Raw genomic sequence first — 13,552 nt, forward strand, 5'->3', positions numbered from 1 at the left:
ACCCGATAACCTTTACCTAGCAGTCCCATTAAAAACTTCTGCCTTTGGGGAGGGGATGGTCATAAAAGTCCTGAGGTCCAAAAGAGGTTTCCTGCCTTCCCTGGAACCTCTGCCAATGACAGGTTCCTACTCTGCGGGTAGGTGAACATCTCTGATGCCCAGAAGGACACAATCCTTGCTGCCATTTCAGACGGCCACCTGGATAGGAGCATCTTCCACGGGGCTATCATGTCTCTCTTCCCCATCATTATGTACTTCTGGAAAAGGTAATTATCTCCCTTCATCTGAGGACCATGAGGTCAGAAAAACACGTTTGACTTTTGAGAGACTTTTCTGTCTTCCTCGAGGCCTCTGTTTTACTTTCTACTTTCATGGGAGCTACAGTGGTATATCCTTATCCTGCTCACCCACTCTATCCCTCACACTGAACACTGAATCAGAGGGTGGAAGGCCATGCAGGGGTGGGTAACTGGCTCCCCCTCTCTTCTGGGCTTGCTTGGAAGAGGTGTTAGGTTTTCTTAGGTTTCAGTTCCTCGCCTAAAGATGATGGTACATGTGGGCTTAGTTGCTTTAGTCATGTCTGACTCTTTGCCACCCCATGGACTGCAGCCCACCAGGCTCCTCTGTCCATGGGAATTCTCCAGGCAAGAATACTGGAGTGGGTTGCCATTTCCTCCTCCAAGGGATCTTCCCAACCCAGGGTGCGAACCTGCATTTCTTATATCTCCTGCATTGGCAAGCAGGTTCTTTACCATTATCCCCACCTGGGAAAGCCCCAAGGATGAGAGTGGACTGCAACTACTTGGGGGGAAATTCTGTCAAGACTAACAAAATTGTATTTGTGCTTAAGGAGCCTCATGGAGGCAATAACCAGAAAACCGTTGCTCTGTTAGGCTCAAATCCCATAATTATCACTAGGGGCACGGCTATTAGATATTTCCATTTTCAAAGGAGATAGACAATCAGATTTGCATGCCATATCTCTCAAGATTAAAGTAGCAAATGTGGCCTTTAACTCAAAATGAAAACATGGTGAGGAAGCTGTGAAGGTCAAAATATAAACATTAAACTAACCAAATGGCTGCATGGCAGATACATGAGGCCCACTTGTTTCAGAACCTACTTGTCATGGTTTGGGCTGAGAGACTAACCCAGGTCGTCACAGTCTCCCAGCCATTAACTCCAGTTATCTACTCCAGCTCCAGCTCATGCCATCGACATAGTGACTGGCAGTACCCTAGGGGATAGTGACCAGAGGACAGCTGGCTGAAATGTTCCCAGACCAGGCTGATTTGACATTTAGACTATTATGTGATTCTGACTCTTAAGGGTTTCCCTCTCCTACAAAAAAAAAAAAAAAAAAATGTTGTTTGTTAAAATAGAAGTGTAAAGGTTGCTTACACTTCTCTCGTAGCTCAGTCAGTAAAGAATCTGCCTGCAATGCAGGAGACCTGGGTTCAATCCCTGGGTCAGGAAGATCCCCTGGAGAAGGGAATGGCTCCACTTCAATATTCTTGTCTGGAGAATCCCATGGACAGAGGAGCCTGGCAGGCTATAGTCCATGGGGTCATAAGAGTCGGACATGACTCAGCAACTAAACCACAGGTTGTTTACCCATCATTAGCCTTTACTTTAAAATCACCAAGATAATAAATTATTTAATGTAGAATTTAAAAAATACAAAAATGTAAGATCAAGATAATCAGTTTAGCCTTTTGTTTTATTTTTTATTATTATTATTTTGTGTGTGTGACCACACCACGTGGCATGCAGAATCATCGTTCCCCAACCAGAGATCGAAGCCATGCCCCTTGCAGCAAAAGCACAGAGTCTTAACCATTAGACCAACAGGGAAGCCCCCAGGTCAGCCTTTTGAACACCAATTTTTATCTAGCACTTAAATCTGGACTTGATTCTAGTTCTCCAAACCAGGACTCAATGGAAACTCATCCTGAATCTTTCCAGACGTTTAGAAGCCCCTGAGAAATACATGCTGTTCCTGGTTGGAGTCAGTGCTCAGCTCTTCCTCAGACCTATTGAGAAAGTATAGAGGTGCTTCAGCCAGGCTTTGAATCCCTAATCCTCATGGAGCCGGTTCTTTACTTCCTTTCCTATGCACTTACAAAGAGTTTCATGTTGTGCAAACTGTGTTCATGCACATTACCTCAGATAGCCTCTCATCAACACTGTGAGGTGGGTGGGGCAAAGTCTTTCTGTCACTATTTTATAGATGAGGAAACTGAGGTTCAGAGTGATTAAGGGACTCACCCAGGATCACCTGGTAAGTAGTAGTAAAACCAGGACTAGAAACCAGGTCGCTTGGTCTCTTAAGCACCATAAAAAATGCATTTGTGGCATAGTGGGTGGTTCATGATGACAGGGACACCCAGTTCAGTAAGTGGAATGGGAAAAGCCAACTCTGAATGAATAGAGTACCCTTCTGGGAGGAGGAGGAAGGGTGGAGGTCAAGACACCAAGACCAACCTCTAAGAGGTCTCCATCCAAGGGCAGGCTGACAGAGAGCAAAGGGTTAGAGGCCTGGGAGGAAGGGGTGGGGAGTGTTCCAGGGTTTCTCAGGAGCGAGAGTTCCCAGGTTGCAGTGAGTCTGCGTGAGGAACCAGGGTCTACTCCAGGGAAAGGGCTCTAGGGAATGAGCTGAGGGGATCACAGCCCCCAGTTAAGGGACAGGTTGGAAACTAAGAATCAGGCCCCTGGAGGAGGCCAGTCAGACACTCTGTTCCAGGTAGGGTTATAGATAGTGATTTCACCCCCCCAGTCTAAGGCTGAAGTCAGCATCCCAGCAGTTAGCCCCACCCAGGCCTCAGTGCTGCACATTCTTTACAGACTCCATTCACTGGGATTCCAGAAGAAAGTCCTCACATCGCGCCCAGGCCAGGCATTCACTGGAGCCGGGCCTGGACAAAGAGGCGGCCTCAGTAGGGCCTCTGACAGGCAGCACTCTGAGGCCCAGGGCTCTCCTCCTCTCTGTATGACACCACCCCGTCTCTGTGAGGACTGGTCCCCACCCACTTCCTCTGTGCTCAGTGGTCCAGCCCTTTCAGTGGGTGGTTTTGTCTCTGTGACCCGAAGCCATTTTTCTCACAGGTTCTGTGCCTGGAAGGCAATCCACTCTTACTTCCAGTACATGGGAAAGAAGTTCAAGGACACAATAATTTCTCCCAAACATGTGTGCAAGTACCCTCCTTGGAGTGGAGGTAAGCTTCACCATGACCCACAGCCCCATTCTCTAGCAGATGAGACTCACAAAAGGAGAGCAAAGCCTGGAAGGACCAGCTGTAAGACTTCACAGAGGGCGTTTGCTGGGAGGTGGCCATCTTATTAACTTGACCCTCAGAGAAGCATAAACACCTTATTTTATCTGTGGCTCTCAGTGCTAGCAAAAGGGTACCCCACCCACACACTGCTCCCTGGCAGTACCTCCCGGGGTGCCTCTGGGAACATAGGTCTCAGACTCCGTGGTCAGTAACGGAGGTGGTAAGCTACTTCACTACCATGGATGAAAGTTCCTGCTCCAACTATCTCCATCCAACCCTACCGTTTGAAAGAGCAAAAGTGTTAGTCACTCAGTTGTGTCCGATGCTTTTTGACCCCGTGGACTGTAGCCCACCTTGCTCCTCTATCCATGGGATTCTCTAGGATTCTCCAGTGGACTGCCATGCCCTCCTAGGGGATCTTCCTGACCCAGGGATCAAACCTGGGTCTCCCACATTGCTGGCAGATCTTTTACTGTCTGAGCCACCGGGGAAGCGCATCTATTTTATAGTTTTAAGTGAGAAAATTAGGAAGTGGAGGGAGAGTATGATTTTAGCATGGTAAGTATATATAAATATGTATTTATGTAATTTTTATGAAACACAGGAAAGAACTTAGAAATAAAGAATCAATAGAATTATCTCTGGGTAGTGTGATTATGAGAGGCTTATACAGTTATTATTAACATATATTAATCAATAAATATATACATATGTATGTTTTCTTAATGCAGAGCAGTTAAAGTCAGCCTCTTCCCAGATACCTGCTGTGTGATCAGTACTTGAGCAAAAAAGGGAATTTTAAAGAGAGGGAGGCGGGTTCACAGGGAAGTGCCTGGCGAGAGTAAGGCTGGATGTCTCTGCAGTAGAAATTTCAGGGAACAAAGATAACAGGTCTGTGAACTGTACCAGCATCGGGACAAAACACGGAGACAGGACAAGAAACTTAAAAATGGCAGCTAACTGTCCTGAGACAACAGGAGCTGAGCATTCTGTCGTTTCAGCTCAAACCCGTCCCATTCTCACGTCCACTTCCCCGGACACCCACCCCTGCCCCTATTCCAATCCCCACAAACAAGCACCCCACCTGCTTCCTGGGGTGCAAACAAGGGTCCTTGAGACCCCAGTCCATCTCTGGCTGACCCCCAAATGGGGAGGGAAGCAAGGCCGGCTGGTGTAGTGTCCTGCCCCTCTGAGAGTGTCCTCACCTCAGTCCGAAACGCATCACCTACCTCTCCCGCTGCAGTCACCCCAAGGGCCAGTGAATATTGCTCGTCATCCTTGTCTCAGCAGACGGAAGTGTCACACCAGCAGACGGAAATCAGCAATCTATTTAGGATGTGGGGCAGAATGTCGCTGGGGGTGCAAGGGCTTATTTGGGATGCCGGTGGGGTGGGGGAGGAGAGGGGCAGTAACAGGAAAAGGAGAGGGAGCAGGGCAGGCAGGAAGGGCAAATGCTGCTCACTCAGAAGGGCCAGAAAGTGTCCCTTGGGGGTGGCTCCCTTCCTCCTGCTGAGTTCCCAGGAGGCAAATGCCCAGATCTTTTCTGATGTCTGAAGAGGGCAGCAGGGTGCCTGGCGAGGGGCAGGCCGCTTGGGTTCTCAGCCTGGAGTGCCCTGGACCCTCTTCTTCCCCTGTCTCAGCCTCACGCCCCTGATCTCAGCTGCAGAGGTGTGGGTGCAGGCAGTGTCCTATCGCTCACATCCTATCATCTGAAGAATGTAAACAGGGCCTTTCTTGCTGACTTACACACACTTACTCTGTTGGGCATCACTGTACTGTGCCCCTTCTTCCTTCCCCAGGAGACCAAGCCGTCCTAAGGTTCACCTTGTGCAGAGGTATTGAGTGGTTGCAGCCTCAACCTCGGGATGCGCTAGGAAGTCCAATCCAAAACTGTGAGTTGGAGGTGGAAGTCCACTGATATCAAAAGTGCACTGTTCAATTAGAGGGTGACGGGAAGGCCAACTCAGCCAAGTCTCCTTACTGACCAGGAAGAGACTGAGACCCCCAAAATGTGAAGTGACTGCCACTCACAAGGGATGGAGGGTGAGAACCAGGTCTCCTGACCACCCTTCCAGGGCTCCATGCACAGCTCTCATTTGAATAATTATATCTTCCTGATGATGGCTCCTGGTATAGACCCTTGAAGGGGAATGCCTTAAGCTTCTCTGTCTCTCTCCTGGCTCTCAACCATTTCCAGGCGTGGTGTGTGATCTTTATTAAGAGACAATTGTAACATCCCAATGGGAACATTTTCCTCCCACTGAGAGTACCTGCTGACTGAAACAGGACCTCCGCCCCACACCTTCTACTTTCCAGAGGCTCCTGCTACTGATCTTACCCTGTAATAAACTCTCTGGCTCTAGCTTCACATTTTGGGGTCCTTGTTATATCCTTTTTTTCTTCCCCATCTTCAGCCTCGAGTCAGTTCCACCCCCAAGCAGTAAACCTGTCTCTGTGGTCTACATGGTCTCTCCCAACCAGCCTTTCCTGTCTATCCCAGTTGTCAGCATTTGTTTCCAGGTCGGGAGATACTGCTTCTCTGCTTCCTGAAGGCATGAGATGCCAGCTTGCCCTACCTGCTTGTTCGTTTATGTCCCCTTGTTGCTTAATGAGGGAGGCAGCTACAGAACATTGCCATGATCTATAAAATCCAAACAGCCCTAAAGTCTTGTGATTCTAGTGCTCATCTGGCAGATTAATCTCCTTATTTTACTTCCTTGGGTCTATGAGGTTGGCATCATGACCTCTGCATCCAAATGAAATGTCTCCTAAGACAAAAAATATATATATTGCAGCCTGGAAATGAGGCTCCTAAATGTCCCTAGAGCACCACTGCTTCCCCCTCCCTTTCCTGACTCCTTCCCTGGAGGCTGTCCTGAAATGACTCTCCGATGAGTGCCTGTGCCATTAGTGCTGATGTATTTTTCCTGTATTTGTCTTTAGCTTCATCTAGCATCTTTACTCAGTCAAGACATGCGATCTCTGCCATCCAGCTGTGTCCTGTCCCAGGGTAGGCATGAGCCGGAAGTCCTCTTCTTTGGTCCAGGAGAAGTTGCTTTGTCCAAGTAGATGATGGGAGAGGGGGGAGAAACCTAGCTCCACATCCCGACACCCCTTGGCATACAGAACCGAAAAGCTGAGCTGCTCAAGAGGCTTATAGTCAGGCTAGTGAGGGAAGGGTTTCTCTATGGGTTGTTGTCCACCTCCATCAAAACGGACACTTTTAAGAAATTGGAGCCCCTGACGCACCTCCAGGTAGAATGCTATTGTTGGGGGAAGTGTCCCAGATCTTTTGTTGCTGGCTGCCCTAATACTCCGGGGGCTTCCCAGGTGGCGCTAGTGGGTAAAGCACTCGCCTGTCATGCAGGAGATGTAAGAGACGAGTTCGATCCCTGGGTCGGGAAGATCCCATGGAGGAGGGCATGGTAACCCACTCCAGTATTCTTGCCTGAAGAAATCCCATGGACAGAGGAGCCTGGCGGGCTACAGTCCATAGGGTCGCAAAGAGTCGGACTTGACTGAACCAACATAGCACACTAATACTCCAGTCCTCCAGAGTATAATGTATAAGACAGGAAAGAAGAGCTATTCTTCTGCATGGCCAGATATTGCAATAAGGATGGAAAGGATTTGAGACTGTCAAAATCTGATTCAGCCTAATTCACATCTGTACAAGCATCAGAGCAGGACTGATGGTAAGTTAGGGCTATAGGAGAATCCCTAGGGGCATCATGGAAACAGTGCCAAAGAGCTACTGGAAGGTCAAGGTTATAGATAGTAGGCTCTATGAATGGCAGGCCTGGCTTCTCACCAGTCATCCCACCTTCTCAGACCTACTGTAAGTCCAACAGGGGCTTGGAGTTGCCCAAGTATCATTTGCTGGTGCTGGTACCTGGAAGACAAGCCAGAGACTTGGGGGCTCTTTGCACAGAAAGGCAATGTGTTGCTTCAGAGTTACAAGTTCTTTAAGAGGAAGATGAGGATAAGAATGTGGGGGGTAAAAGGGTTTCAGTTTTGGCCATCGCCACACTTAAAGGGGAGGACAGCAACCAACCAGCAGAGAGTACAGTGCTAGTTACCTCAATGCCATTGTGATAACTGGCCGCTCTTCTCTCTTCCTTCAGGCCAAAATTACCCAGCACCAAAAAGGAGAAGAAGTAACCAGTAATCAAGTCAGACCCCCAACAGAGGCACATGATCTCTCAGAAGCCTCCTCCCACTGACAGAACCTTTTCTGGTCAGAAATGAAATGCCCTGACACCATCTGCCCCCTGAAAGATCAGTGGGGGAGCGGCCCGGACGTGGCGGGACCAGACTGCAGTGGCTAAGATGGGAGTGGAGAGCACGGACAGAAGCACCTCTGCCCCCCACCCTATCCTGTCCTGGAGTCAGAGACAGTCTTTCCATGGTGGCTGTGCAACAGAACACCTACCCTCAGGGTCTGGACACCTGTTGCACTCTGCAGCCGCATGGCCTTGAGCAAATCCTTGATGCAAGGTGGTTGAAGAATCCCAGGAGACCTATGTGCAGATGGCATTAAACACTCTAGGAAGCAAGGTACTGTTTTATCAGATTGGATTTTTGTTGCTAGGATCCTCCCATTCGGACAATGACTCACACCCCTGTTATCTCAGCAGATCCTCACAACCCTGTGAGTGACCATGTCTGAGATCATTTATTTTTAAATAGATGAAGAACTGGCACACAGAGAAGGTTAATGAATTTCTCAAGATCACTAAGTAGTAAGTGGCAGAGCCTGGACCAGAACACACCACTTCCCTGGCCAGTTATTGCATGGTGACCATCTGCCCAACTTTCCACACCAAAGGAAGAGTCCTTCCCTGGAATTCTGTCCATTTGCCAAATTAATTGATAAAGAGACTCAGGGAAATGTCTAGCCTATAAGCCAAATTACTGTCATCAGAGTGGCCAGGCCCATTTTCTGTCCTTTGCAGACAATTGGGAGCAAAATGGGTCAGAATATCCTAAATAAGCCCTCCACATGGCTCATGTATTCCATGGGTTGCAGGACAACGAAAAACTAGAAAGCTTATTGGAAGAATCTGGTCTAATTTCCAAACAAAGTATCCTGCTATGCTGATGACCTTTATTCCCTAGACTTTTCTCAAGATGATAAGTGTTGAAATGTGAGGACAGCAGGGCTCATGCTCACCCAGTCATCTGGGTGGGGCTGTGACTATGACAGATCCAGGAATACTGTAGGCAAATATGACTAGGGCAGGTCTGGATATAGGCAAGGAGTGGGAAGCCTCTTGGGCACTGGGACAAAGTTCAGCAGAGCAAGCATTCAACATAAGGGGACCCAGAGGAAGGGAGGAAGGCCTCCTCCCCCAACAGGGCCAGGGCTCCAGAAAAGGACATCAGTGAACAGAAGCAGCAGAGGGCATGAGACAGAATTCCAGTTCCCAAAACTCAGGCAAGAAACTAAGGCAAGATGCCAGGAAAATGTTGGAGAAGAGCCCTGTTACTGGAACTGAGGTGCCAGGAATGAACTTGATCCAAAAGGACAGGAATCAGAATGTGGAACCAGAGAAGATGTCAGGCCAGCAACAAGGTGATGGATGAGGATCTAATAAGACACCTACTCAGGGCCATTGCCTGCCTACCCTTGCAGTGGTCTGAGGCAAGGCTGGACCCATAGGCTGGCAGTAAGTGGGTCCCACTGAAGGAAAAGAAAGGTTGTTCAGTGGGCTCATCAAAACTGTGATCTTTACTTGTTTTTCAGTTCTCTTTCTCTCTCTGCGCGCTCACTCATAGGTGTATTCATGCACAGGTATGCAAGCATATACAAACAAGTTATTTAAAAGGCCTCATGACACTTAGGAGGACCGCTCTGAGTAGGAAAAAACTGTACTTTTATTGAGTCTCACTGATTGCTCCCCACGGTTTCTTATTCTCTCACGTCAGAGATCCCTGAAGTGAGAGAATAAGAAACTTCAGATCCTCAGCGATCTGGTGTTAGAGATAACACCAGAAGTAGGTAAATGTCCCAAAGTCAATCGCCTGTAGGATGCAGGTAGGTCATGTAAGAGGGTAAAGTAACCCCCAGGAGATAACAAGGTGGCAGAGGCTGTGATGAGCTGGATAACACAGCTCAAAGGGGACATTGACAATCAGCTCGAGCTGCCAACCCAGTGCTATCAGAGTTCTTTACTTGTGAAAAAAAATGAAAAAGAAAAGGAAGGAGGAAGTGAAAGAGGGAGAGAAGGAGGAGGGGGAGAAATAGGGGAAGGAAGGAAAAAGAAAAAAAAGAACGAGATGTCTAGAATTTTTATAACGTGTGCAGGTTAAGCAAAACCTGGCTCGGGGCCAGCTTGGTCCACAGCCCAGTGAGCTGCAGTTTTTGCTTTAAGCTATTTCTTTCCCTGTGAAATTACATTTGGGTCCTGGGTCATCAGAATGGAGGAAGACTTGTGCCCACAATAGACCTACAGGGGCCACGGACCTCTAAGGAAAGGGCTGAGGCAGAAGAGACAGGTAAGGAAGCTGGTCTACTTTTGTCCCTTGTATTTTTTTTTATATTTATATATGTATGCTTTTATTTTTTTTTCCATTTATTTTTATTAGTTGGAGGCTAATTACTTTATAATATTGCAGTGGTTTTTGCCATACATTGACATGAATCAGCCATGGATTTACATGTATTTCCCATCCCTATCCCCCCTCCCGCCACCCTCCCCACCCCATCCCTCTGGGTCTTCCCAGTGCACCAGCCCCGAGCACTTGTCTCATGCATCCCACCTGGGCTGGTGATCTGTTTCACCCTTGATAGTATACATGTTTTGATGCTGTTCTCTCAAAATATCCCACCCTCGCCTTCTCCCACAGAGTCCAAAAGTCTGTTCTGTACATCTGTGTCTCTTTTTCTGTTTTGTATGTAGGGTTATTGTTACCATCTTTCTAAATTCCATATGTATGTGTTAGTATATTGTATTGGTCTTTATCTTTCTGGCTTACTTCACTCTGTATAATGGGCTCCAGTTTCATCCATCTCATTAGAACTGATTCAAATGAATTCTTTTTAATGGCTGAGTAATATTCCATGGTGTATATGTACCACAGCTTCCTTATCCATTCATCTGCTGATGGGCATCTAGGTTGCTTCCATGTCCTGGCTATTATAAACAGTGCTGCGATGAACATTGGGATGCACGTGTCTCTTTCAGATCTGGTTTCCTCGGTGTGTATGCCCAGAAGTGGGATTGCTGGGTCATATGGCAGTTCTATTTCCAGTTTTTTAAGGAATCTCCACACTGTTCTCCATAGTGGCTGTACTAGTTTGCATTCGCACCAACAGTGTAAGAGGGTTCCCTTTTCTCCACACCCTCTCCAGCATTTATTGCTTGTAGACTTTTGGATAGCAGCCATCCTGACTGGCGAGTAATGGTATCTCACTGCGGTTTTGATTTGCATTTCTCTGATAATGAGTGATGTTGAGCATCTTTTCATGTGTTTGTTAGCCATCTGTATGTCTTCTTTGGAGAAATGTCTGTTTAGTTCTTTGGCCCATTTTTTGATTGGGTCATTTATTTTTCTGGAATTGAGCTGCAGGAGTTGCTTGTATATTTTTGAGATTAATTCTTTGTTGCTTCATTTGCTATTATTTTCTCCCATTCTGAAGGCTGTCTTTTCACCTTGCTTATAGTTTCCTTTGTTGTGAAAAAGCTTTTAAGTTTCATTAGGTCCCATTTGTGTATTTTTGCTTTTATTTCCAATATTCTGGGAGGTGGGTCATAGAGGATCCTGCTGTGATTTATGTTGGAGAGGGTTTTGCCTATGTTCTCCTCCAGGAGTTTTATAGTTTCTGGTCTTACATTTAGATCTTTAATCCATTTTGAGTTTATTTTTGTGTATGGTGTTAGAAATATCCAAATTTCCTTATGAAACATTTTCATATTCCAGTAATGCTTGATGCTTTCAGAACTTTCTGTTTTTTAAAGGAAGCTCATATAACCCATTCAGACTAAAGGCTGACAGAAACAGAGGAAAACAGAACAAAAGAGCCTGGGAGAGATCTGTCTTCCACCTTCCGGAGGTTTTTCAGTTTTGTGGGCCTAGAAGTGATATAAATCGCGCCTCTTTCTGTAGCAGTAGTCCCTCATCATGAGTGCCTCCAAATGACCCAGGTGTCACTGCGGAAGAGAGGCTCTCTCCTGTGCAGCACCTCGGGGGGCCAGTCCTCACCCCTACTCCTCAGCCAGCTCCACATATCATTAACCAGGATAGAAGACGGCCATGTTTACAATCGTGGGCCTCCCATATTCTTATTAAAGGGCACAGGGATGTTACTTCCCAGAAGACTCCTAAGGTCACTTCCAATTGAAGAGGTTAGTAGAAATACTACTCCCCATTCTGGATCAAAACCAGGGGCCAGCCATTGTCGTCCAGAGTCTCTGGCCCCTGGGTCCTCCCCTGACCAGTAGTGTCCAAGCAGGAGGCCCTGCTGCCTTCCCTTCAGAGTTCCAGTTTTTCCCTGAGGCAGGCTGGTTTTCTCTCCATTCCTTAGTAACTCTGTGATCATCAGCAAATTACTCAACCTCCCTGAATTCCCAACACCCTTCTCTGTGAAATGTCTACCCTCATAGTGTTGTGTGGAGACTAACCTGAAGTCTTGCAGGCCAAGTGCACACCACAGGGACCAGGCACCAAGTTGGGGGTGGGGACATTAGTTGCTGGTTCCCTCTTTCCACCTTTTCCCCTAACTTCTCAGAACATGAAGAAAGTGATTGACCAGGAGTGGTATAGTTCAAGAGCTAAATCCTGAGAAAATTCTAAAAGGACTTCCTCCAATAATATACATGGTCCATGGAGGTGTGAGCCTTTACCACCCCTTTAACAGCAGAGTCCCTCTGGAGTTTCCATCTCTCAGACTTGTCCACACTGAGCCTCCAGAAATTCATTAGTTACCCTGCTTATTTAACTTACATACAGAGTACTTCATGAGAAATGCTGGGCTGGATGAAGCACAAGCTGGAGTCAAGATTGCCAAGAGAAATGTCAATAACCTCAGATATGCAGATGACACCACCCCAAAGAGCCTCTGGATGAAAGTGAAAGAGGAGAATAAAAAAGTTGGCTTAAAGCTCAACATTCAGAAAACTAAGATCATGGCATCCAGCCCTATCACTTCATGGCAAGTAGATGGGGAAACAGTGGCTGACTTTATTTTGGGGGGCTCCAAAATCACTGCAGATGGTGATTGCAGCCATGAAATTAAAAGACGCTTACTCCTTGGAAGAAAAGTTATGACCAACATAGACAACATATTAAAAAGCAGAGACATTACTTTGTCAACCAAGGTCCATCTAGTCAAGGCTATGGTTTTTCCAGTAGTCATGTATGGATGTGAGAGTTGGACTACAAAGAAAGCTGAGCACCGAAGAATTGATGCTTTTGAACTGTGGTGTTGGAGAAGACTCTTGAAAGTCCCTTGGACTGCAAGGAGATCCAACCAGTCCATCCTAAAGGAGATCAGTCCTGGGTGTTCATTGGAAGGACTGATGCTGAAGCTGAAACTCCAACACTTTGGCCACCTTATAGGAAAAACTGACTCATTGGAAAAGACCCTGATGCTGGGAAAGATTGAGGGCAGGAGGAGAAGGGGACGACAGAGGATGATGGTTGGATGGCATCACCGACTCAATGGACATGAGTTTGGGTAAACTCCAGGAGTTGGTGATGGACAGGGAGGCCTGGTGTGCTGCGGTCCATGGGGTCGCAAAGAGTCAGACACAACTGAGCGACTGAACTAAACTGAACTGACAACTTAGGTTTTCCTATTCTGTTACTGGTTCTCGCCGAGGTGGGTTTCTGCTCTGGAAGTTAGGATTCTCTGCATTCACCTCTCTCGCTTGGGGAGTAGTCATTTGTCCTGTGACTTCATTTCTCTGACAGACAGAAGAGGAGTTGATTTTTCAGGTCAAGTTTTTACTTACCGTGAGAACAGAGTGATGATTTCTAAGCTCCTTATGCGTTGGATCAGAAAGAAACCTGAAGTTTCCAGATTTCTTTTTTTGAAAAGGTTAAGCCTGGGCCCCACCAAGGTTCTGACTTAATTAGTCTAGGATGGGCCCCAGATGATTCTAACAGAGCTAGTTTCAAGAACTAATGATATGTGCTATATATAGTTTATTGCTAGAGAAGAAAAGTGAGTGAGTGAAAGTCACTCAGTTGTCTCCAACTCTTTGCGACCCCATGGACTGTAGTCCATGGAATTCCCCAGGCCAGAATACTGGAGTGGGTAGCCGTTCCCTTCT

At 47.0% G+C, this 13,552-nt stretch overlaps 1 protein-coding gene across 1 annotated transcript in view; it reads left to right on the plus strand.

Annotated features, from left to right (window-relative positions):
* Positions 1–7,826, plus strand: part of RGSL1 (regulator of G protein signaling like 1) — a 49,635-nt gene extending 41,809 nt beyond the window's left edge. The window contains exons 17-21 of the mRNA XM_043923899.1: positions 142–266; positions 3,106–3,215; positions 5,075–5,167; positions 6,219–6,285; positions 7,400–7,826. Of these exons, the coding sequence (XP_043779834.1) occupies positions 142–266; positions 3,106–3,215; positions 5,075–5,167; positions 6,219–6,285; positions 7,400–7,436 (432 nt within the window). The 3' untranslated portion in view covers positions 7,437–7,826. The remainder of the gene's footprint in view (positions 1–141; positions 267–3,105; positions 3,216–5,074; positions 5,168–6,218; positions 6,286–7,399) is intronic.
* Positions 7,827–13,552: the final 5,726 nt, after the last annotated feature.

This window comes from Cervus elaphus, chromosome 14 (genome assembly GCF_910594005.1).
Source record: "Cervus elaphus chromosome 14, mCerEla1.1, whole genome shotgun sequence".
NCBI classification, from domain to species: domain Eukaryota; kingdom Metazoa; phylum Chordata; class Mammalia; order Artiodactyla; family Cervidae; genus Cervus; species Cervus elaphus.